Genomic DNA, 27,083 nt, shown 5'->3' on the forward strand with positions numbered 1-27,083 from the left:
CTCCCAGTGAAAGTGCTCAATGCGCAATACGTGACCTAGCTAGAATATAAAGTGCTGGTTAGTTAAAAAAAAGCAATAACAGAAAAGGGAAGGCTCCCTTCAGCCAGCACTGCCTCAAGGGGAGGGGTTGGTTTATTTTTAACAGAACAGACTCCACTCAAGTTATATGCCTTGCCTGTATTGGTGGTAAGGATTACAGCTGAAGCACCTCTACAAAATGTTGGAGAGGTGGAGGAAGGGGGGGGGCTCAACATGAGATCCATCGAGTGTGACATCCCTGAGGTCGGACGGACCCCCAAACAGGGCCCCTCCAAGCTCAGTCCGGCACCAGAATGGGGACAAGGAGCCTAAACAAATTCCAACAGCTCTAACAAGGAGAGATTGACACAGTTCACTGACCACCTGCTTGGAGACTGAGAGAAGACTATTAGATAGAGGGAGGGACAGCTATTATGCACTATAGCCAAAAGTTTGGGGTCAGTCGCCACCTGCTGGTCATGGTGAGCTATTACCTAGAGAATGACACGGTGGCTGATACCCATGGCTAGCCATGGGTAACCCTCCAAAACGGTGACAAAAAAAAGGTCACCGTGAGTACAAGGACAAGGCCATTCACGGCCCCGTGACGGTGACGGGGGTGAGTTTGTGGGGACAAGGCAGAGACGGAGACAAATTTTTTCCCCATGTCATTCTCTACTATTACCCATCAGTGAAGGCTGTACTGGTCTGGAGAGGTTGACAAAGAAGTGGTGATTTACTGTGTCAAAAGCTGCAAGAAGGATGAGGATGGAGTAGAGGCCTTTGGGTTTGGCCAAGAGCAGAGAATTGAAGACTTTTGTAAGGGCAGTTTCTGTAGAATGAATGTTTGATATATTTGGGACAATTGTTCTACATATTAATTGCCTTCAGCAGTATATTTTGCTCGTTTTTCTGTGACAATGGACTAAGTGGAATCTTTTTTTGACCAATGACTGTAATAGGCACCTACTTGTCTTTATAAAATAGGCTTCTTATAGGCACCTTAAAAGCAACTTTAACAAGGTGCTCTCACAATAAAGTATCCTTACAGAATCATTCCTCTGTCCTGCCTGGCCTAGGCACAGCTCTTTCTCTACTGCAAATCAAAGACACATATACTTGGCTGCATTACTAAATTTTTAACTAAAACACTGTCATTTTTTTTTTTCTCTCTCTCTCTCCTTTTACTCCTTTACTCTCTCTCTCTCCTTTTACTCTTTTGCTCTCCCTGTATCTTCTCTCTTCCTATATTTTCTTTCTCCCTTTTTATCCTCCTACAAACCTTCCCCATTTAATTTTTTAATTTTATTTTTATGCTTAATTTCATATTACATTAATCAAGTAAACAATGTGAATGACAGAAATAGAGAAGTAACATTCTAAAGAAATAACTAAAACATAAGAAAATCGAAATCCCAATCTTTTGCCCATAAATTTAGTGGAGAAACCAAAAGGAAATAAAAATAGGAAATTTACATTTATCATGAAAAGTGCTACAATGGCCTAAGACATGCTGGTTAAGGAACATTTGAGGGTGACCTAGCTGTAACAGAAGATTTCCTTACCACTAAAAAGTCTGCTGATTGGAGTCAGAGAACAAATAATTATGTCCTCCCCATTTTTCTTACTGCTAACCTTCCCTACTCTCTTTACCTTTTTTCTCATCCCTGCTCTTCTTGCCCTTTTGCCTTATCCACTTCCTCTGCTCCTTTCTCTACTTCCACCTTATACTTAATTAGAAGACAGAGCGAGATTTTACGAGTGGTCCCCTTTTATCATGCATTTAGTTCATGCTAAATCCTAATAGATCACATTATTGTTAGAGTGTGCACATTTCAGGAAATGTTAAGCCCTGCAGTATCAGCAGTGGCTACAAGGTGAAAAAGATGAACAAATGTAATCTTCTGTACTGGATTTATATATACTATATGGTAAACCTTCATATTGTTGCATATTTAGTCCATACTTACATTTTAGTTCTTGAATAAAAATTCCAAGACAGACTTTGTACTTACACTGAGAACTTAAAGCTCTTTCCTTAGGCTGAACACGAAATTGATATGCAGGGATGACAGCCTGTCCTTTGCCAGTAGTGCTTACTACTTCTTCCTCATTGTCTAAAATTTGAACCTTGAGGAACACGTCTGACTTAGATGTTTGTATGTGCACTGTAACAGTTAGATCACAGTCAACCTTCACTCCATACCTATTAACACAAAGTCAAGGAAAAAAAAACATTTTTGAGACAATTTTATAATAGGCACCAATATATATGTCCTACTTGAGCATACGAGTGTACAGAATACTGTCACTTTTGCGGTCAGGTACACACTTATATACGCAAGTGGCAGTGAAAATATCTAAGTGGCTTTCTGTAAGAGCATACATAAGTGGCACAGTGCATAAATGCAAGGGAGGAGATGTTCACAAGGGCAAAATATAGGAGGAGCTGCCACTTACACAAGCAACTTACAGAATACAGGAAATTGTGTATACTCTTTTCGTTTTAGTTCAAACTTTTTATTAAGATTTTGATATATGTGACAATTATAACAAAATGATATAAGAACATAACAATATCATTGTATTCTAAAGTTCCATAAGACAGAGTTAAGCATGTTTTCCAGCAATGAGAAAATAAGTACACCCATTAATCACTGAAAGTCAGGATACAGAAAAGAAAAAATTAAAAAACGTATCAGTCTTAAGAGGAAATGCATCAACTGCATCTAGAATTAGCACAAAATTATATAATGAGATCCCACAATTTGTTAAAATTATCTAATGAATTATGATCCACTAAAAAATTTTCCACGCTTGAAAATAATACAAATAGAAGACCACCTGAATAAAAAACAAATATGTTAATAGTTTATCCAATTGTGTACTACAGTGGTTAGAACAATAGCCATGAGTACAATTATTTTTTTTTTTTAAGTTCAATGTGTTTCTTTATTTAAGAATAAAAAACAAGTACAAAAGAAACAGTTCAATGAACACAAGTCATAGATCAGTGTCAAAATCTTCCACATATAACAGAAAGTGTACAACAGAGTACAATACTATAATATTGTAGTACAAACAATGAATAGCATGTATAGCAAAATAACCTGATAAAGAGCAAAAATATCTAAAGATCGGAGATCATGTCAGTAATAGGGGCCCAAAGTTTAGTAAACGAAGATAATGAATTAGTTTTTTCTGCTGCAATTTTCTCAAATTTAACATATAAACATACAGTATTCCACCATATATTAGAATGCAAAGAAGCTGAGTCTTTCCAGTGGGAGAATATTGACTTAAGAGCAAGTTGTAATAAACAAGACAGAAGTTTAGATTGGTAAAAGTCCAATACTTCTGTTAAGACTAAAGAACCAAATATCACTACTGAAAAGGAAATAGTCGATTTTATAGGGAGAATATCACAAATAATTCCCCATACACAATTCCAGTAACCAGAAACATTAGGGCAATAGAAAAGCATGTGTTCAAAGGTACCAATGTCTAGAGAGCAAGACCAGCAGATATTCGTGTGCTTTTTATCTATTTTAGAAAGTTTATATGGGGTCCAATAGGCTCTGTGTAGTACAAAATACATCATTTGGGACATGGCAGATGATCGAAAGGATCTACGTGCCGTTAGCCATATTTTCCCCCAGTCAGATATCGTAAACGCTTTATTAACATCAAGATTCCAAATATCATGTAAAGCAGTACATGCAGGGAAATTATAATCTCTTAGCAATTTATACCAGGCTGAGGCCTCACTCTTTTGACCACTAATCTCCGTAATCCATTGTATTAGTGATGGAAGAGTAGAATGTAAAGGATTTGTAGTAGTATATGCAGAGATGCAATGGTGAAGTTGTAGCCAGTGAAAAAATTGATTAGCCGGTAAGTTATAACGTTGTGATAGAGTAGGAAAAGACGCTAATTTTGTATCATCCCATATGTGTGCAATGGAATAAATCCCCAGCTTTATCCACGATTTCCACTCGATATATTGACCCTGTATCTTAAATTGAGGGTTGTGCCATATGGATGAGTGAAGAGTATCATGCCATTTATATTTTCCAATCGCATCAAGTGCCAACAGTGCAGTTTTAGTAGATGAAAAAATGGGATGATTGGTGATCGTACCATGAGGAGAAGTAAAAGCGAGAAGTGGTAATTGTTCAGTCGGGATGATTGTACGTTCCAATAATAACCATGCTGGTATCAAAGTATACGAGGTAGCATTAATCCAACGAACTCCTTGACGATTTAGAAATGCCAAATGGTATTCATGGAAGCTAGGAAAGTTGACTCCACCCATTTCTTTTGAAGCTTTTAATTTCTTTAAGGCTATTCTCGGAGTTTTGTGTTTCCAAAGAAATTTGACAAGGATTGATTCAATCTTAGCATACACTTTGGTAGAGAATAAAAATGGGATCATGGAGAGTAGATAATTAATTTTAGGCATCAGAATCATTTTAATAGTATCTAAACGACCCCACCATGATAAGTTCAATGGGGACCAGCGCTCAGTGAGTGATGAGACAATGCTGAGCAGATAGTTTATATTGTAGACACTAGTTTCTTCTAAAGTAGGACCAAAGTAGACTCCTAAATATTTCAATTTCCGGCCAGCAGATGATAGAGTAAAGGTGCGAAGTATTTCAGGATCTAAGTAATTGTTGAGTGACATTATTTCAGTCTTGTGTCTATTCAATTTATATCCAGAGATTTGAGCATAATCGTCGATGATGTCGAATATAAATGCTAACGAGTCTGGTTCAGAGTACAATAGCACGTCATCGGCATATGCCGACAATTTGAAGTGAAAATCTCCCAACTTGAATCCATGTATACGGGGATCAGATCTAATTGCTATCAAAAGTGGTTCCAACGCTATGTTGAACAGCAATGGAGAAAGTGGGCAACCTTGCCTGGTTCCACGAGTGGGGTAGAAAGCTGGAGATGTGGTTCCATTAATTCGGAGAAAAGTTGCAGGGTGAGAGTATAAAATCTTCACTAGGTTCAAGAAGGTAGCACTGAATCCAAACCAGGATAATACACGAAAAAGAAAGGACCATTCTACGCGGTCAAAGGCCTTTTCGGCATCTAAGGCCACAGCAACTAGGGGTGTCGTATTCTGTTGAGCATAATGAATGATATGTGAGAATAAACGGGTGTTGTCAGATGATAATCGACCATGCATGAACCCATTTTGATCCGTATGAATAATAGTAGGTAGCACTAGTTGCAATCGCAGTGCTAATACTTTGGCAAAAAGTTTTGCATTGGTGTTTATCAGAGCCAAGGGTCTATAATTAGCCACTTTTAGAGGATCCTTTTCGGGTTTTAGAATCACCACTGTCATAGCTTCTGTGAACGTTCCACTGACAGAGCCAGTGTCAATTAGGTAAGAAAAAAGAAGATATAGTTCTGGAAGTAGGATTTCCTGAAAAGACACATAAAAGTCTACAGGGAAACCATCTGGTCCCGGAGCCTTGTTTTTAGACATCTGTGATAGAGCTTCCTGGATAGTAGATGGAGATATCGGGGCAGATAGAATCTCATTATCCGATTCAGAGATAGTAGAATGAGGCAGAGGGTCCAAAAATGAATCAAACAATGTTATATCAGGAGAATCCGAGGTATATAATGTAGAGTAAAAATCATGAAATTGTAAAGCAATATCTTCATTGGAGAGCCATGTGTTGCCATTATCATCTTGTATTGCAGGGATCAAGGTCCTCTCTGTACGGAGTTTGACGTATTCAGCCAACTGGTGGCCGCATTTATTCATATTGGCATAGTAGTAGGCCGATCTCATGAAAACATCCTTGGCAGCAGAGGAGCTTAATAGTAGATTATATTCAAATCTTATTTTCCGAAGGATGTCCAAAGATGTAGGGTCAGAGGGATGAGAAATATGTTGTTCTTCAGCTCTCTGCAATTTAAGTTGTAATTCTTTCTCCAACATAGTAAGAGACTTTTTCTTCCTAGCTGCAAAAGAAATAATTAAACCTCGGATGTATGCCTTAAAGCAATCCCAGAGGACAATAGGGGAGATGTCATCAGTTCTGTTGATTACAAAAAAATCAGTAATATTAGAGCGCATTTCAGTGAGAAAAACTTCATCCTGTAATAATGAGGTGTTTAACCTCCAAGAGCCAGTGTGCTTTTTAGCTCCCAATCCCTGAAGAGTTAAGAAAATGGGAGCATGGTCAGATACAACTATATCACCAATATCAGCTGTTATGATACTTGACATCAGAGGATAGGAAATCAGAAAATAATCTATGCGTGAGTATGAGGCATGAGGGGCTGAGAAAAAGGTGAATTTCAAGTCATCATTATGCAGTATACGCCAAGGGTCACCTAATTTTATCTGATTCATAAGATCTTGTAACTTAAACCAAGCTTTAGTTTTCCTATAAGGCACATTGGATTTTCTATCTAACATAGGATTCAGTATTAAATTAAAATCTCCACCAAGAATGTATTGAGTACTAGTATTATTTGTCAAAAGAGATGCTAAAGTGTCAAAGTATGCCGGGCAATCAGTATTTGGAGCATATACATTGATTATACTCAAAAGATTTTCATGAATTTGTAAATCCACTTTCACCCATCTTCCTTCAACATCAGCAGTATGAGCCACTATGCTGAAATCCTGACGTTTCCTTATAAGAGTGATCACACCACCTTTCTTATTCAAGGCAGGAGAGTAAAGTGCTGGGTGGCACCATTTATAGGAAATCTTAAGAGATTCAGAATTAGAGAGATGCAGTAATATAATGTCAGGATTAAATTTCGATATGTAGGTCATAATTTTGGTGCGTTTCACTGGATTATTAAGACCTTGAACATTAAGGGAAAAACAGGTTATTGACATGTGAAAAGTATAGGCAAGTCAAAAAGGAGGCAGTAATGTTTTGCAGCATAATAACACGCATATAAAATGTACTCTATAATAACATGGGCATAATACTGTAATAGAGAAATGAAAGAAAACATGACACCAATCAGGAACCTGTGAAAGGTCAGCAACGGCTGACAAAAACCCATGGGAGTAGTGACTACACTAGCAACCCAGCAAGTAAGCCAAGAAAAGAGCAACTGTGATCAAATAAACAATATCACAGATAGTGGATTGTTATTCAGCAGGAATTGTAGACAAGAGAGTCAGGTTTTATCAATAGGAGATGGCTGGATTGATTCAATGAAGTCAGCAAGCTCAGACGGGTCATTATAATCCTTGGTCTTGTTCTGGTATGTCACACGCATTCTTGCAGGAAATAGGACACCAAATTTAGCACCCAAGTCCTTCAACTGGGGCCGATAAGCCAGGAATTGTTTCCTGCGTCTGGCAGTTTCTTTGGCCAAGTCAGGTAGAAACAAGAGTTTATTCCCTTCAAACATGATCGGGCCATGTAACTTAGCGTGTTGCATAATCAGCATGGTGTGATTATGATGTATCAGGCTGGCCACTATGGGTCTGGGATAGCGAGAAGCCTGGTGACGGTGATGAGGAACCCGGAATGCACTATTGAAGTCGAGCTTTATGTGATCAGGTAGTTTTAACAGTTGAGGTAATAGAGCACGCAGAAAGTCCTCCAGGTCACATGCTTCACGACCCTCCGGTAGGCCCAATAGCCTAAAACCATTTCGACGCGCCTTGTTGTCTGCATCCTCCAGAGCACGTTCCAGGACAGAAATTCGTGCTGTTTGGCGACGCAATTGTTTAACAGATTCATCTGTTACAGCAGCTTTAGCTTCCAGTACCTCGAGCCTAGGTGTCACCTTAGCGAATTCACCTTTTAGGGAGGCTAAGTCGTCTTTGAGATCCACGATATCTTGCTTCGTCTCCGTGAGCAGATCTCTTATGCCACGGAGCTCGGACAAGATGGCCGACGTCTCGTCGTCATTTTTTCCCCCGGCGTTTTTCTGAGGAGACGGCGGTTCAACGCTTTTGCGTTTGCCGGGTTTAGTAGCAGCCATATTCCGCCGCAGATTTCTTAGCGCTGAATATTATTTAAGCAGAATTATACTGCGCTATGAGGCACGAACTCGTTGCTCTTCTCGGAGCTCACACGCTAGGCAGCCATACGTGTTAGAGCTCACTAGCGCCCCCGAATACAATTATTTTTAAAATATTATCATGAACTGAATTAGGAAGACAAGCAGACCTCAAACTAATAAATTGATATGATATGGGAAAATTAAATATCATTATCAAATAGATTATATTTCAAACTTTATTCCAAAACAATAATAATTACAACATGACTAACATATACATTCTAAGGCACTGTTTCCCAACTTCTTCAAGCCAAGTAACCCCTAGATTGAAAAATTTTCAACCGAGTAATCCCGAGAGCTGAGCAGCAGGGATTTTGAAATGGACATTTTATTGTTAAACAACAACTAACTATGCAACATACATAACAGATACAGGTCACTGCAACTGGCATACAGACAAAGGCATACTTAACATGATCTGTTAAATTTCATTCTCATGTAAACTGGCCCCTTGACAGGTGGTGTGTTATTCTTTTAAAGTGAGTGAAAATAAGCAATGTCGTCAGTGATGCAGTAGAGAGAAGGCCCCGGCGGGGAAGGCCGCAATGCAGCCCATTCAGAGCATTGCTGCTGCTTTAGGAAGCCTCAGAGTGGAGGTATGTCAGGTCTCACCGGAATGGGGGGAGGGGTTGATTTTTTTGGGCAAATTGGGCAGCGCTAGTGTCAGGGATGGAGTTGGGGAGTACTGGGGACATTTGGGGAGGGTGGGGCTTCAGGAGTTGATCTTAACTAGGGCTAATTTTGGGGGTAGGGCTTACATTAGGAGCATCTTTAAAAATCATGCTAGGGCTTATTTTGGGGGAAACATGGTACTGTATTTAGAACAGATTGAGCTTCCGGTATTGACGGAGGGAGAGAGGACCCACCTGTCCTTGTCTATCTCAACACAAGAGGACCTGGATGCAATAGAGTCACTCCTTACAGTGACCTCACAGGGACTGGATGGCTACACTAATGGATTTTATAAATGCTTTAAATTGCTCCTGGCCCCATTGTTAACTAGAGTTTATAACTTGCTGAGCAGTCTGAAGCAATTGCCTTATTCTTGGCGATGGTGACATGGTTGTTAAACCTGGGAAAGAATCCTGAGAACTGTGCATCATACCGGCCTATTGTCTTATTAAATACTAATTATAAAATAGTTCCCAAAATCTTGGCCCAAAGGCTCCAATTATTGATGCCACATCTGGTCCACATTGCTCAGATGGGCTTTATATGTCAATGCTAAACATTTGACAACATCAAATCTGCCCTTCATTTGATTTGGCAGGCACGGGAAAAGAAAATATCCTCAATGGTTCTCTCTTTGGATGTGGAAAAAGTGTTTGATCGAGTAAGCTGGTTGCTTCTTTTTAGGCTATCTGGATATGATAGAGACTTACAAGATCATGAAGGGCATAGAAAGAGTAGAGAGGGACAGATTCTTCAAACTTTTGGAAAATAAAAGAACAAAAGGGCATTCGGAAAAGTTGAAAGGAGACAGTTCCTTCCTATTTCTCCTACTGTAAACCGCGTCGAGCTCTACGAACGTGGGGATGATGCGGTATACAAACCTAAGGATTAGATTAGATTAGATTAGATTCAAAACAAATGCTAGGAAGTTCTTCTTTACCCAATGTGTGGTGGACACCTGGAATGCGCTTTCAGAGGACGTAATAGGGCAGAGTACGGTACTGGGGTTCAAGAAAGAATTGGACAATTTCCTGCTGGATAAGGGGATAGAGGGGTATTAATAGAGGATTACTGCACAGGTCCTGGACCTGTTGGGCCGCCGCGTGAGCGGACTGCTGGGCACGATGGACCTCAGGTCTGACACAGCAGAGGCATTGCTTATGTTCTTATGTACATTGCTGTACTGAACTGAGTAGTGACCAAACTACAGCAGGAATTGCAGTGCTGCATTGAACTGAGCAGGGACTAGTATAAGTGAACATTTGATGTAGCTCTAATGCTGGGTGGCTTTACTGTCAGCCCAGAAGCCTGGACGTGGAGTCCAGCCCAGAAGGAAGTGAAGCCAGGACTGAGATACTTGTGCCAGACCCACTATATGCAGCTGCCTCATTCAGATGAGAACTGGACTATTTTTGTGTTAGAAAGTTTGTTTTCTATTTTAATTTATTTATTAATTAATTAATTAATTTAAGTTTAATATTGCATATTTTTTCTTTTAATGTGAATGGACTAAATCATCCCATTAAGAGGAAAAAGATAGCTAACTATATTTTTAATAAGCACCCTGATGTGGTTTTTTTACAAGAGACTCACCTGCCACTCGCTGCTGCCTTAAAATTCCAGTTAAAGGGATACTCCTCTCACTTTTATTCTCCTGCGACTCAACGTAAGAAAAATGGAGTCTCAATATTTTTTCATGATAAACTCTCTCTTGTAATTCACTCTTCTGCGACGGACAAGGATGGAAGATGGTGCTTGGTGCACGTTGCGTTGCACTCAGTGACCTTTGTGTTCCTTAACATTTATGCTCCAGTCCTAGACCACCCAGAATTTTTCCAAGACCTTCAGGTGGCGTTAGTAGAATACAGTTCTTGCTCTTTAGTACTTGGAGGCGATTTCAATCAAATTCAAGATATTTATATTGATAGATCATCTTCTTGCAAACCCTCCAAATCCAAGTCATTCACAGCCTTACATGCCCTCAAAGATGCCTTCTCCCTTGTAGATCCATGGCGTTTGTTTAATCCAAAGGGTAGAGAATACTCTCACTTCTCAGCACCTCATAATACCTACTCAAGAATAGACTTCTTTCTTATATCCTCCTCTCTCATTCGGGACCTGGCAAACAATGTTATTCACCCAATTTCTCTTACAGATCATGCGGCCACCTCCCTACACCTACTTATTTCTGCCCCTCGCAAAGAATCTTCTTCTTGGAGACTAAACAATGCTTTACTCTTAGATTCAGAAATAGCTGACAAAATTCAATCTTTCACCGCTGAATTCTTCGAACTTAACTCCAAAGATCCAGAAATTTGCCCATCCATTGTCTGGGAGGCTTATAAAGTCTCCCTTAGGGGTGAACTTATCAATCTTGCCTCTTGGAAAAAGAAACAATCCATGAAAAAAGAGAAAGACTTAGAATCTTCTATCAAAGAGTTAGAACTACAACATATGTCTGCTCATTTACATGATCCATCCACTTTTCAACGTATACAAAATCTTAAATACGAATTTAACACTTTAGTTTCCAGTACTGCTAGACGAGATATTTTTATCTCAACCTCTGGACATTATATGGGAGACAACCTTATGGGACGCCCTTTGGCTAGATATCTTAAAACCAAATCCAAACGTCTACATATCACAGCCATTCAAAACCCATTGGGGCAGATGGTTAAAACCCGGTCTCTGATCTCTTCTCAGTTTGAAAACTTCTATACTACTTTATATAAATCCGATTTTTCTGCTTCAGAATCCACCCAAGGGTACTAAAAGAACTGAGAAACGAAATAGCAGAGACACTTCGCCAAATATATAACCTCTCCCTAAAAACTGGGGAGATCCCAGAGGACTGGAAAATAGCAAATGTCACGCCCATCTTTAAGAAGGGATCAAGGGGTGACCCGGGAAACTACAGGCCTGTGAGCTTGACCTCGGTTCCTGGAAAGATGATGGAAGCAATGGTAAAGGACACAATCTGCGAACACATAGAAAACAATGGACAACTGAAGGCGAGCCAGCATGGCTTCTGCAAGGGAAGGTCATGCCTCACGAACTTGCTGTACTTCTTTGAGGGAATAAACAGTCAGATGGATAAGGGTGAATCCATAGACATCATTTACCTTGACTTCCAAAAAGCCTTCGACAAGGTACCACATGAACGGCTACTTAAAAAACTGTGGAACCACGGGGTGCAAGGGGATATCTACCGATGGATCAAACACTGGCTAGCGGGCAGGAAACAGAGGGTTGGAGTCAAGGGCCAATACTCAGATTGGCAATGGGTCACGAGCGGAGTTCCGCAGGGGTCGGTGCTGGGACCTCTACTATTCAATATATTTATTAACGATCTGGAAACGGGGATAAAATGTGAGGTTATCAAATTTGCTGATGACACCAAACTCTGCAGCAGGATTAGAAACACGGAAGACTGTGAAGACCTACAAAGGGACCTAACGAGACTGGAAGACTGGGCAAAAAAGTGGCAAATGAGTTTTAACGTAGAGAAATGCAAGGTCATACATGTAGGGAAAAAGAACCCGATGTTCAACTACAAAATGGGGGGAACACTGCTAGGGGTGAGTAACCTGGAAAGGGACTTGGGGGTGATGGTCGACTCATCACTGAAACCATCGGCGCAATGTGCGACAGCCTCAAAGAAAGCAAACAGAATGCTGGGCATTATCAAAAAGGGTATCACAATCCGGACAAAGGAAGTCATCATGCCGCTGTATCGCGCAATGGTGCGCCCACACCTGGAGTACTGTGTTCAATACTGGTCGCCGTACCTCAAGAAGGACATGGCGGTACTCGAGGGAGTGCAGAGGAGGGCGACTAAGCTGATAAAAGGTATGGAAAATTTTCCATACGCTGACAGGTTAAAAATGCTGGGGCTGTTCTCCCTGGAGAAGAGGAGACTTAGAGGGGACATGATAGAAACCTTCAAAATCCTTAAGGGCATAGAGAGAGTAAATAAGGACAGATTCTTCAAACTGAGGGGAGCCACAAGCACTAGGGGTCACTCGGAGAAATTGAAAGGGGACAGGTTTAGAACAAATGCTAGAAAATTCTTTTTTACGCAGAGGGTGTTGGACACATGGAACGCGCTTCCGGAGGAAGTGATAGGCCAGAACTCTATACAGGGGTTCAAGAAGGGTTTGGATAGGTTCCTGGAGGATAAAGGGATAGAGGGGTACAGATAGAACTTGAGGTAGGTTATAAAAGTGGTCAGAAACCACTTCACAGGTGCAGACCTGATGGGCCGCCGCGGGAGCGGACCGCTGGGCGAGATGGACCTCGGTCTGACCCAGTGGAGGCATCTTCTTATGTTCTTATGGGGATACACTCTTTTCTTGCTTCTTTGGTTCATCCGACCTTATCGGACTCTGTGAAATTGAAACTGGACTCTCCCATTACTGTATCTGAGATAGAAGCCGCAATATCATCTATGCCTACCGGCAAAGCCCCAGGTCCTGACGGGTTTACCAATGAATTTTTTAAGCAGTTTCATAATCTTCTGGCTCCTCATCTTCTTTCTTACTATGAATTCCTCCACTCTGATCCAGACAAACAATTCAACTTCACTGAGGCCACTATAGTAGTCATTCCCAAACCTGACAGAGACCCTACCTTGGTTAAAAACTTTCACCCCATTTCTCTTCTTAATTTAGATTACAAGATCATGGCAAAACTTCTTGCACTGAGACTCAACAAAGTGATCCCCTCTCTTATTCACAAAGATCAAACGGGGTTTATTAAACAAAGGTTTATAAGAGACAATATACGCCTCTTTCATCATATTAATGCCCATGCTAAAACACTCTCAGATCCCGTAATTGGCTTGGCCATAGATGCCGAAAAGGCCTTTGACCGTGTTGAATGGCCTTTTCTATTCCAAATTTTAAAGTGGTACAACTTTGGCCCGTTCTATACAGATTGGATTAAAACTTTATATCGTCAACCCACAGCTCGCATTTTAATTAATAACTCTCTCTCCAACAAATTCTCCCTACATAGAGGTACTCGCCAGGGCTGCCCTCTGTCGCCGCTGCTATTTAACTTAGCGTTGGAACCTCTCCTCTCTGCTATCCGACAATGCCCAACAATAACAGGAATTGAAACCACTTATTGTCATATCAAATTAGCAGCATACGCTGATGATGTCCTTCTCTTTATCCGAGATCCTGTTGCTTCCCTTCCCTCTCTCGTTAATATTGTCTCTCATTACTCCAAGCTTTCTGGATACTCAGTTAACTGGGAAAAATCAGAAATTTTCCCTCTTAATGATCTCATTTACCCCTCAGATCTCTCCCATTTTCCCTTCACGTGGTCACACGGAGCTGTGAAATACTTGGGAGTGTTAATACATAAAGATCCGACTCAAACTCAAGATCTGAACATATTTAAAATTAAAAGCTTAGTTCTGAACACCCTGACTCGTTGGTCTCCACTCTTCCTTTCATGGTGGGGCAGAATAGCTTCCATCAAAATGACCCTTACTCCTCAGATAAACTATACCCTCTCAATGCTTCCCTCCTTATGCAAGAAGAAATTTTTTCACTGGTTGAATAAGAAAATATCTGACTTTGTGTGGAATAACAAAAAACCTCGTATTGCTCTCGACAAGCTGAAAGCCTCTAAAATTAATGGGGGTTTGAATGTACCAGATTTTCATTTTTATTATATCGCATCATTGGCCAAATATGGAGCCTATTGGATTACTAACCCTAGTACCCAAGACTCACCAACCTGGTTTGACCTGGAACGGTTTTTATGTGCACCACTACATGTTTCATGCTTGCTGACGGTGCCAGTGCCCAAACTTTTGAGAAAATATTCCTTATTGAGTGCAACGCAGCATGCCCTTCATATACTAGATGCAATCGCAGAGATTTCAATTAAAGACAGTCTACTCTTGTCCATTTGGAATAACCCCAAAATCCAAATCAATAGTAAATCTCTTTCATGGAAGAGGTGGCAGCAGGCTGGTTTGTGGTTTCTCCATCAGATAACCACTCTCACCTCGTTTGTTCCCTTTGTCACAATTTGCTCTACTTACTCGTTGTCTCCTTCTGCTTACTCACAGTGGCTTTCTCTTACTGAGATGTTATCTTCTATGTCTATACGCTTTGATTATATGACATCCATTCACACTTTGTATCACTGGTCCACATTGGCTATATCAAAAGGTAAAGCGATATCTCTCTTTTATAGTATTCTAAGAGATCACTCTTTTACATTTTCCTCTCATTCCATGAAACATTGGGAATCTATGCTGACAACCTCACTTTCTGATGTTGACTGGGAACTCTTTTGGTCCTCGACAAACCGACCTCTTTTATCATCCAGAGTCTCACAATCAATGTTCTTCATTATGTGGAATGCGGTATGGACACCCTTTCGGATGTGGAAAGCTAACCTAAAACAAGACTCTATATGTTGGAATTGTATGAAAGAAGCTGGGACTCTTGATCACATGCTTTTCCACTGTGCTCAAGTTCGTTCCTTTTGGACGTGCATTTGGGACACCATAAAATCTATTACCAATTGTTTAGAAGAAATTTCCTTTGACATTATAATTCTCCGATCTCAACACCCTTGTTTTACACAGTCGAACTGTCCTCCTAAACTCATTGATGCAATGTTTGTGACTGCCCTTATGCACATCTTGAAAAATTGGAAGTCCTCTTCATTACTAAACTATACCTTTTGGTGGAATTCTTTGAGCATGTATCATAAATTTGAATCATATGCTTATGAAAAGAAAAATATAATTCGACTTTCCAAAAGTTTGATACAATGTAAATCACCCTGGAAATTCCTGGACTCATATGTTCAATCTATTTCATAGACACTCCTGTCTTCTTCTTCTTCTTCTTCCTCTTCTTTTTCTTTACCTTCATCTTTTTCCTCATTTTATTCTTTTTCTTTCTTCCTTCAATTTCTCTTTCCTCTTATCTTTTCTTTTATTATTTTTTCATGAACAGTCCTAGTACTTTGGATCTTTTAAAACGATTCAATTCTACATTGCACACTGTAACTGAATATTTGTTATACTAAATGTTTTGTTTTATTTTTTGATATCTTGTACTTGAACTGTTTCTTATATTTTTTCAAAAAACTCAATAAAAAATATTGAACTAAAAAAAAAAAAAAGAAAGTTTGTTTTCTTTTTTGGGGCATGTGGCCTGGATAAAGACAGTGCAAGAACCGTTTGAGCAATATTATCTGAAATGTGAACTTGTGAAAAAAAGACTTGCGACTGAAATAAAGCACCTTTTTGGTTGCAACTTATGATATCCAGAGTGTTGCTGAACTTAACTGAAAAAACCCTACCACTGGTACTCCAGAGAGATGCAGGATCTAGCACCTGTGGTGGGAGACAGGGAATGCCTGGTGGCCACAGTATATTAGAGCTGATTTTCTCTACTGTATTCTGTTTATTAAAGTATACAGTACACTACTGTAAACATTTATAAATACAGCATGACATACAGTACTAAAAATGTTATAAATGGAGCAAACAGGTGGCTCCTCGGTTATCGACCAGTTCACTTAATGACCTAATCGGTGGAACGGAACTTGGTTGTTAAGTGAGGATATATGCACAAGAAAAGGGAAAAAGGGAATATATCTACAAAATTTTCCATTAGTGACCAATACAATTTAATATTTTCTCTGGAAAAATGAACCATAAAATCTGATTAGCCACTCTGGGCAAGTTCTCTCATATATCCCACCTGCCTTTCTCTCTCTCTGTGAGCTTGTTGATTTTGTCGTCTCATGAGAACGGGAGCTACAAGATCAACAGTTTCTTCTTACACCTCAACACATACAGGTTACTATAAAATGTCTAAAGCCCTGACTGATGTTATACCAAACTATGGGCCCCTTTTACAAAGTTACTGATGCTGCCATGGTAAATGCACTGAAGCCCATAGAAATTCAATGGGTTTTGGTGCATTTACTGCAACAGCATTGCTACTGCAGCTTTGTAAAAGGGGCCCTATATTTAAAAAGTTTTGATATCAACTCAGTAAGGTCAATACACAATCCTGTCACTGTAAAACACTATGCACAAACTTGTTTAAAAAAATAACTGGAATCTTACTATATCATAACAGCACTAACTCCTAGTACTCAAAAAGCAACAACCTTATGTTTGAAAAAAATGCTCCATAAATATTACACAAGGTCCTAAAACACTAATACAACACCTAGTGAGAAAACAAAACAATGGGACTGCTATAAGATTTTTACACAGAAGCATCTCTCTATTTTGAGCTGTTGTCAGTACCAGATCAGTATGAGGTAGTATGTTGAAGTTTTTGAACCATATAATTTTGGTTTTCAGTTTGTTGCGTTTGAGAAAGTTCAACGTGGCCCACATACTGACATCGCTGATTAGTTTCTCTATGTGTGCTGTGGTGTCAGTACCAAGCTGTTAGGTGCAGAGATTGCAGATTGGGATGCAAAAGAGAATCTTGGCTGAGTGAGTAGAGATGGAAAGATCTATATGGAATTGGATCCTTGACACTCAGTTGAAGTAGAACAGAGAACCAAGGTTGTCTGGGTCACTGAGGAGCTATGAGAATCATGGTGGCTGATTCCTCTTTGAGTTTGACTAGTGTTTTCAGAACTAGAGAGATTGGTGGAAACGCATACAGGAACTTGTATGACCAGTCCAGAAGAAACATATTTGCCTCCAGATGATGAGGAGAGAACTATCTGGAGCAGAACTGAGGTAGTTGTGGGGAGATGCAAAGAGGTCTGAGGAGTCCCTCAAAGCAAAAAGATATGGCGCAAGACTTTAGAGTCGAGAGCCCACTTGTGTGGCTGAAGAAAGCTGCTGAGCTTGTCGGCTAAGGCATTCTCTTTTGCTTGCACATGGATCACTTTGAGAAATATTTTTTTGAGGAATTGCCCAGTTTCAAATATGTGGCTTCTTGACAAAGAGGAAGAGAACCTGTTCCCCCTCGATTGACTATTCGAACAAGGGGAACTTGGTTGGAAAGACGATCTTGAAACGTCTTGAGAGCATTGCAAATTGCTCACGGTTCTAACAGGTTGATATGAAATGCTTTCTCTCAAGCAGACCTGAGTCCAGAGGCTGTCCAGGTGAGCTCCCCATGCATATATTGAGGCATCTGTCGTAAGTACTTTCTGATATGGAGGGATGTGAAACAACAAACCTCTGGAGATAATTGTCAGTTTCAACTGCCATTGGAGAGATTGACGAAGAGGCAAGGTGACTTTGATCCATTGGGATAAGGTATCTGTTACCTGAGATCACTGAGATGCCAGGTTTCATTGAGCTGATCTGAGGTAAAGTTGAGTAAAGGGAGTGACATGAACTGTAGATGACATGTGACCCATGAGACACATCATTTGCCTTGCTGAGATGTGTTGCAGAATGGACCACATGATTGCAAAGAAGGAGCAAGGCATTTTGTCTTTGCTGTAGTAAAAAAGCTCATAAGAGAGTCATGTTGAGCACAGCTAATATGAACGCCAACACTTGAAAGGGTTGAAGATGAGACTTTGGAAAGTTGACTTCCAAGCACAGAAGCTGGAGAGAAGTTGTGTAGCTGAGTGCACTGCTTGAAGCAATGCAGCTTTTAAACTAAACTAAACTAAACTAAACCTTAAGTTTATATACCGCATCATCTCCACGGAAGTAGAGCTCGGCACGGTTTACAAGAACTTAAAAATGAGAAAGGGTAGGAAAAGGATAAGGAAACACTTGAAACCTGTGGAAATGCAGGGTTGCTGCCACTACCACTAGGCATTTTGTGAATACTCTTGAAGATGAAGCGAGGCCAAATTACAGAACTTTGTATGGAAGATGATGATAAAATGAAGACATTTTCTGTGGGCCAGATGGATGGGAATGTGTGTTTGCCTCTTTGAGGTCTAAATCAGTGATTCCCAAACCTGTCCTGGAGGACCATCCGGCCAGTCGGGTATTCAGGATAGCCCTAATGAATATGCATGAGAGAGATCTGCATATAATGGAGGTGCCAGGCATGCAAATCTTCTCCATGCATATTCATTTATGCTATCCTGAAAACCCGACTGGCTGGTGGTCCTCCAGGACAGGGATGGGAACCATTATTCTAGAGAGCACAGTCAATCATTTCATTCTTGAAGTGGGTATAGAGTCTCCAGAGATAGCCTGCAAAACTTTTACTAGATATTTGTTGAGAGCTCAGAGATCGAGAATGGGATGAAGACCTCCCATCTTCTTTGGAATTAGGAAATACCTGGAGTAGAACCTCTGGTTTTTCTGGGCAGGGGGGTACTACTTCTATGGCATTCATTTGAAATAGAGCTTTGATTTCCTGAAGAAGAAGAAATGTCTATTGAAATGTGAAAAAGGACACTCTTGGAGGGTTGTTTGAAGGAATTGTGATAAAATGAAAAGAGTAACCCTCCTGTATGACTTTGAGAACCCAGGTGTCTGTGGTAATGAGAGTCGAGCATTGATAATATAAGAGAAGTTGGCCTCCGATGGGTTGGGGAGGTGCCTGAGATGGGGGAATTGTGGCTATGCTCTCTAGAAGCATGTCAAAAGACTGAGTTGATTTTTGTGGAGAAGGCTGAGGCTTCTGATGTTTCTGCAACTTTTGCTTCTTCTGTGGTGGGGGTTTGGATGAGGTTGTTGGATAATTCCTCTTATATGAAGAGGAAGCAGGTCTCTGTGAAAATATAGATGGGCAAGTCTTAGACATAGACTCTACTAAGGTGGTCCAGCTCTGTTCATGTTGAGAGAGTCCTTGCGTGGCATCGTCGACTTTGTCCCCAAATAGCTCTTCACTTAGACAGGGGATATTTGCTAAATGATCTTGAACGTTTATGTCCATGTCATAGACTTACAACCATGCAAGACGTCTCATAGCAATAGACATAGCCGATGCTCTAGATGTCACATCAAATGCATCAAAAGCTGATCTTGCCATAAATTTTCTGGTTTGAAGTAGGCTATGAGTAGTTTCTGGAATTCTGGAAGTTGTTCAGATGGAATGCATTGTTCAAAATCAGCCAATTTCTTTATAAGTTGTTTAAGATAGAATGGCATGAAGAAATTATAGCTGAAAACTCTGCTGGTCAACAAAGAGTTCTGGAAAAGGCGCTGCCTAAACTTATCCATGGTGCGGCCTTCACGTCCTAGTGGTGCAGTAGCATATAGTCTTGTACTGGAGGATTTTTATAGAGTGGATTCAACCAGCAAAGAATGGTGCTGCAATTGTGGCTTATCAAAGCTGGGACACGATTGTATTCTATAGAGAAAGTCAATTTTTGTTGGAGCTATGGGAAGGGTGAGGGGAGTCTCCCAGTTCTTAAACATAGCTTCCTTAAGTAGAGTGTGAAGAGGCAATTTTAGAAGCTCATTAGGAGCCTCATCAAAATCTAATGCCTCAAGAAGTTCTGCTCTCAGCTCAAAATCTGACTCCAGTTTAATAGGCAAAGCTTTCCCTATCTGCCTGATAAATTTAGTGAAAGATAATCCATCTGGAATAGATCTGCATCTTGGCAGTGGAGGAAATGGATCTGATGAGATGCCATACGACTCTGAAGCAGATAACGTGGGTTTAAGATCAGTATTATGCAGATAGATCGGAATCAACATCCCCAACTCCAGGAGATTCTCTATAGGAAGGAGAAGATGGATGCTTCTTGGTCTGAGTACGATGACTGTGAGAGCATTGAGAATAACTCCTTCAATGACGTCAGTACCAGTCAGATGAAGATGAAGATCGATGTCAAGAATGTGTAGATCTTGACTTACATCGAGGTGAATGTGAATCGGTACTGTGTAATGTTCTCTTGGATTTAGAAGAGCAAGCATCAGTACTGCAGGATCTTGATGTCCGTTGATGTTTAGGGAGAGCTGGATTTAGTAACCTGTGGCCTCAATGTGCCATGCTTAGGCTGGGCCAGTACTGAGGGAATCAATGCAAGCACCGGTGTCGCATGTAGCTTAAATAAGCTAGCAAGCTCCCTTTGGAAAACCTCTAAGTTGGTCCTGGAAGCACTGCACCGGTACCGTTGTTTCAACAGCTAGTGCCATCGGTGTGGCAGGGTGTTGAGGGGTAGCTGACCTCGATGAAGAAGCATGCCCTGAAGGAGACACAGCCTGCACAGAAGGAAGAAGTAGTTCTCATTAATCACAAATTAGAAAAAATTAAATCCTGGTTGGATGTTAACAAACTTTCACTTAACATTAATAAATCTAAACTAATGCTCTTTCCGTTAAAAGAAGGTACAACACTTCAAGCTCCCTTGAAATTTGAATCCTCCCCTATTAAACTGTTCTAACTTTAAAGCTTTTGGGCGTTACCCTTGACAGTAAATTTTCGTATCATTCTCATATCAAAGCAATCGTCCAGAAATGTTTCCATCGATTGAGAATGATTCGTTCTCTTTCTAAGTTACTGGAACCTGCCGTACTGAAAACTTTAATTCACTCATTGGTAATTTCCTGTTTAGATTACTGTAATGCCCTTTATAAGGGCATTACAAAAAAGGAGATCAGACGACTACAGATCGTCCAAAATACCACTATTAAGATCATCAGCGGGGCAAAGAAATATGATCACGTTTCCCCCCTTCTAATCAACGCTCATTGGTTGCCAATCGAATACAGGATTAATTATAAAATTTTACTTTTACATTTACAACCAGAATGAATAACCAACCCTATTTTGTTAATAGCCTTTTAATCCCGTATGTTACGTCAAAATCCCTCCGCTCAACTTCTCAAAATCTTTTAGTTATACCTTCATTAAAATCAACTAATACTTTACGCACCAACAACTTTGCTGTTACTGCTCCTTCTCTCTGGAATTTATTGCCTATATATCTTCATAACGAATCAGATATAAAACAATTTAAAACAGGATTAAAGACATTTTTATTCCGAGACGCTTTTTGTTAAAATGCCCTTTTATGGGGCAAGTTTATAATCAAATCTTAATCTTTCTTAATAATTTTTTACCTAACCTATTGTTTTAGCCATTTATGTTCTGCCTATCCTATATCAATTGTAGTTCTTCCCCATCCGTCCTTTTGTTGCCGTATGTCTGTGCAAGTCACTTGCTTTCCCTGTTTTAATATACGTCTCAATGTAACTGTTTAACTTGTTTTTATGTAATTTTATTATGTTAACCACTTAGAAATTAGATTAAGGGTCAAACAAATATTTTAATAAATTTGAAACTTTAACTTGAAATCGGTGATGACGTTGATGTTGACATGCATTGAGTAACCCGATGCTGAAGATGCTTGTGACACTGGATGTGAAGAGGATGGCTTCTAAGCAGGTTTACCCAATACAGGAATGGAGTCTGACGTCGAGGGAGGCATCGATGCTGGTGCCGTCAGTACCGATGGCATTGATTTGTTGCTGGAGGCTATGGTCAGTCCAAATAGTTTCTCTTGCTGGGTGCATCGAGAGCGTTTTTGTAAAGTAGAACAGCAGATACAAGTGTCTACTCTGTGCTCCAGCCCAACTGAATGTACCAGTTGTGCAGGTCAGTGATGGAGATAGGTGGCTGGCAGTGAGTGAACTTTTTGAGCCCACTAGAAGGCCTTGACATTATAGGAAAAATCTCGGTAGCAAGGTAAAAAAAAACACGCAATGGTTGCAAACCAAGAGCGAAATGTAATTTGAAACAAAAAAAATGGAGAAAAAGGCCTAAAGGCCTTATTGAGGAAAAAAAAATATTATTATTTTTTTTTTTAAAGAAAAAGAACTGAAGGAAAATAATTTTAATTATAAAACTAAACAAAAGAAACGAACTGAAAAGGAAAAAATTAAGTTGACTGGGAAGGCAGCTCAATTGGACAGAGTCCCAAAACAACTTTGTTCTGTTGAAAATGAAGAACTGAGGAACCACAAGCTGACATCAGGCAGGAAGGTACTCGTGCATGCAGTTTCGAAGCTTATTAAGAAGTTTGAAGTGACAGTACACTTTTAGCACTGTCCGTACCAGGCTCCATGGATGATGTCTCCCACATGTGAGAATATGCTGCCTGCTTGTCCTAGGATAAACAAAGTTCAGTAAACATAAAAAGGTGATACCTTCTGATGGATTCGCTTAATACATATAGGCAATGTTGTACAAATAAAAAGCAACCAAAAGGAGTAAAACCAAAACCAAATACTGATAAATAAAATGTTTTTATAAATTATCCTCATAAAGTCATTCCCTGACCTGCCTGGCCTAGGCACACCCCTTCCTCTATTGGAGGTTCAATAACACATATACTTAGCTGCATTGATAAAATTTTACCTAAAATTTTGTCTTTTCTCTCTCCTGCCACTTCTCTGCTCATTTATTTTCTCTCCCTACATCTTCTCTCTCTCTATCTTCCCCCACTCTCTTCTTCTACCCTTCATAATATAGTATTCTTTTGTTTATTATGACTGATATCCTATTGAAATATTTTATCTGTTATTTGGTGCTGGTTTTACACCTCACTGCTGCTGACCTAATACATTTCAAGCACCATTTTGCACAGGAAGTTGGGGAAGGACATTCACGGTTCCCCCATATGTTTTCTCCAGCATAAACTGGGAGCATCAATTTCAAAAAACCTACAGTAATTATATGCACATCTAATATAATAAATCCCTAAGCCGCGCATGCGCACTTCCACCTGCGTGCTCCTATTTTCCGTGCACTGCAGGGCACCGCAGGTAGGAGTGCGCATGCGCGCGAATCTCTCTCTCTTTCTCTCTTCCCCCGAGGCGGATGTCGGCCGCAGCAGCTGTAGGCCACGGTGGCTGTCAGCTGCTGGCGACTGCAGACCACGGCGGCTGTCGGCGGCTGCAGGTCGCGGCGGGCGAGCACGGAGCACGGAGCCACCAGCAGCGGGTGGCAATTAGCCTGAGAAACCCCTGACCTACAGGCTGGGCCGAAGTTTAAAGTAGTGAGTGTAGGAGGGGCAGGAGAAGCTAGACTGAGGGAAAAAATGATGATGCACAGGGAAATGGAGGGAGAGGGAATGCTGCGGCTGCTGCAGAGGGAAGTAGGGAAGGAGATAGGAAGAAAGACACAGGGACAGGGGCAGGGAGAGAGACAGAAAGAAAGACAGCGGGAGGAAAAGAGACAGAAAGAAAAAGACAGGGGTAGGGAGAGAAACAGAAAGAAAGACAGACATATATTCTAGCACCAGCGGGAGGAAGGGAGACAGAAAGAAAAAGAGAAAGACACAGGGACAGGGAGAGACACAGAAAGACAGACAGACAAAGGGGGCCAGGGAGAGAGACAGACAGAAAGAAAGACAGCAGGACAGAGAGAGAGACAGAAATAAAGACAGACATATATTCTAGCACCCGTTAATGTAATGGGCTAAAATACTAGTATACTATAAAAACCATATTATAGATATAACAGCAGAAAATTAAGCATCAGAACCATGAAATGAATGTTTACATTTTAAAGGATAAAAAAAAAGCATTGGGGGTGGTTTAATAAGCACAATTACTCCCTCAATTACTTATTTCAAGACCTGGCTGACACAAGAACTTTGCAGAATTTTATGCAAAACTGATGGACCTATGGATTTGATAGTACTATACAGTACATGTATTCCCATTTTTGACCTTACCAAACCACACTCAACACATACTTTCTTTAAATCTGTGCTTTCCAAGACACCTCCAAATGTAAATGGCAGATTTCTGAAATTACCATTTATATATGTACACAATCTACACATGTAAATGTCATTCACTATTTCTAAAATGACCTTCTTGATTAGCTTTAAGAAGCTAACACTCTTCCTCGTGTCTAAAAAGAATGAAAACATCAGAGGTAAAGCTGAAAATGCCTGAACACACATATAGAGAATCATGACTACATTATAGTAGTCATTTGATGGGAAAAGGGTGAAGAGAGGACAGATGTCTTAGACTGCCAGCCTTTTGAGTGAAGGAGAGGGCTTGATGGCCCACCTCTAGCTGCTGCAATTCTTGATGCTGCAATTTCACGTCTGCAATTTGGGGGGTGGGGGGATGTGAGTGTGGGTGAGCTGGTTGGTTGTGGGGAGTTGTGTGGCTGTATGTGTACGGTGACAGTTGGCTATGCCTTTGGACAGTGTGGGGTTTGTTTTGTGCAGGGCTGGCATATTTGATTGCACATGTATATTAAAAATTGGTGTGCAGAGGGGGGTGTAACACAAATGCACTTTTCTGATTCTGTTTATCTTGCTTATTTATGTGGCTTGATTTTTCCTCCCATGTGTGGAGGTGGTTAGTATTGCTTTTTATTTATTTATTTATTCAATTTTCTATACCGTTCTCCCAGGGGAGCTCAGAACGGTTTACATGCATTTATTCAGGTACTCAAGCAGTTTTCCCTGTCTGTCCCGGCGGGCTCACAATCGATCTAATGTACCTGGGGCAATGGGGGGATTAAGTGACTTGCCCAGGATCACAAGGAGCAGCGTGGGTTTGAACCCACAACCACAGGGTGATGCATTCTCCTTGCCACCCTCAATAAAAATTATTTGAAATAAAAAAAGAAAAAAAAAGAATGGCAAAAAGTGAGAGGATTATGTCTGGTGGGAAGTTAAAAACAAAACCAAACCCTAAAGTCACATTTATTTTAGAACTGATATTGATTATTTTTAACTTAAAGTATCTTGCATTCCTGGATTGTCCTGAATTTCTCTAATAGTATCCTGAACAAGAAGTCATTGATACAGTGATCTGGTCCTGAAAAAAGTTTTCATACTGTGTTGTCTTCTTCATTCAATGAAGAAAATGACAAGAGGGATGCTATATTAGTGAAACAACCAGAATGTATAGGTGAGAATAAACCTACAAACACAAAATTACATATCACATAGAAAAGGAATCCATCCATACAATCCAGTAGATGGAAGTAATTTTATAAAGCATTTTCTTCATGTAAAGCATGGACCATTTATACCTCTAGAGAAGTGTTTTCCTGCTGTTTGGATTGTTCAGGAGGAACAGAGCACTGATGTTTGGGGGCAGGATGGAGGAGGGATAAGACTGAGGGATGGAGAAATAACTGATCCCTTATGTGGGTTCTGGCCGATATTCAGCTGGGACACACATAAGTATTTTATGTCGGTCCTGATTGAATATTGGCGAGGACCTATATAAATCCTAGAGAGTATTACTTAAGCAGTGAAACCTGGATATTGAATACCAGTGCCAGAACATGGCCTAGCAATTAATATTGGGGCTCAATTCTGCCACAAGTCAGCATTTAAAAAACATGCTGCCCACCGTTGGCTGGATATTAACTGGCTAGTTATTAATAACTGAAACTAGCAGTGAGATAATATATTTTAATGGTAGCCCATGTTAGTAACTATGCTGCTTAGGGCTTTATTTACTAAGCATTTTCTCATAAAGACAAAATGGGAGAAAAACTTAATTGAACAGGCCTCACAATCAATATTATTCTTCTCTACTTTCATCACTTTGCATTTGTCTTGATTAATTGTATCTATGTATGGGTCGATATTCAAAGCAATTTAACCCACCAGAAATGGCTCCTGGCCAGTTAAATTACTGATGAAAATGACTATTCAGCACCTAACTCAAAATCAGCCATTTTGGGGACATTCTGGGGCAGAGTCTCAAAATAGAGAAAGCACATGATTATGGGCTGCGGCTTGTTATCTGCCACCAACTGCTACCTGGGTGCTACTATCATCTGGTGCTTGTCTCTTCCCAGGTCTAGACATCTGCAGTTATGCACTAAGCAAGTTGTGCTCCCACATTATAGAATTGTACTGAAAATACGGATGCTATTTACGTGTGTAAGTTTACATAAGTGTACACTTACTCATATAAATAACAGTTTGTCTATAAATATAGGGGCACAAATAATGCCTATATTTAGTCAACCTGTTATAGAATGAGTGTGTGTGTGTGTGTGTGGGGGGGGGGGGAGGTCCTTGGTCCTCATGCTATTCTCCAAAGCTTCAGTTTTGTAATGAAGAAATAAACTATTCTTTATAACAAACAATGACTGTCTGAACAGACTGAGCCTGAGGGTCAAGACCCAGCATCAGCTTATTCAGTGAATGAACAATCTAACCAATATCTTGAAACTTAGCTACCTCTTCTTCAGTAAAATTACATAAGTGCATAACAATTCACCACAGAAATCCCTCAGTCTGCCTAACTACTTGCCAGATGTCCAAAAAAGATATAGCATATGGATCTAGAATTTAAAGAAACAGCCTAGACTCTGACATAGTGACTATTTTGGACACCATAGTCCCTGACAATACTTGGAAAACAGCTGCAACAGTTGGAGATGCTAATAATG

General features: G+C 40.2%; 1 protein-coding gene across 4 annotated transcripts in view; it reads right to left on the reverse strand.

Moving 5' to 3' along the window:
• The window catches only part of ADGB (androglobin), a 633,675-nt gene that overhangs the window by 76,301 nt on the left and 530,291 nt on the right, over positions 1–27,083 (reverse strand). For all 4 annotated transcript variants that reach the window (XM_033939743.1, XM_033939744.1, XM_033939742.1 and 1 more), the window contains one exon: positions 2,034–2,224. In XM_033939743.1, the coding sequence (XP_033795634.1) occupies positions 2,034–2,224 (191 nt within the window). The remainder of the gene's footprint in view (positions 1–2,033; positions 2,225–27,083) is intronic.

Source organism: Geotrypetes seraphini, chromosome 3 (assembly GCF_902459505.1).
Source record: "Geotrypetes seraphini chromosome 3, aGeoSer1.1, whole genome shotgun sequence".
NCBI lineage: Eukaryota > Metazoa > Chordata > Amphibia > Gymnophiona > Dermophiidae > Geotrypetes > Geotrypetes seraphini.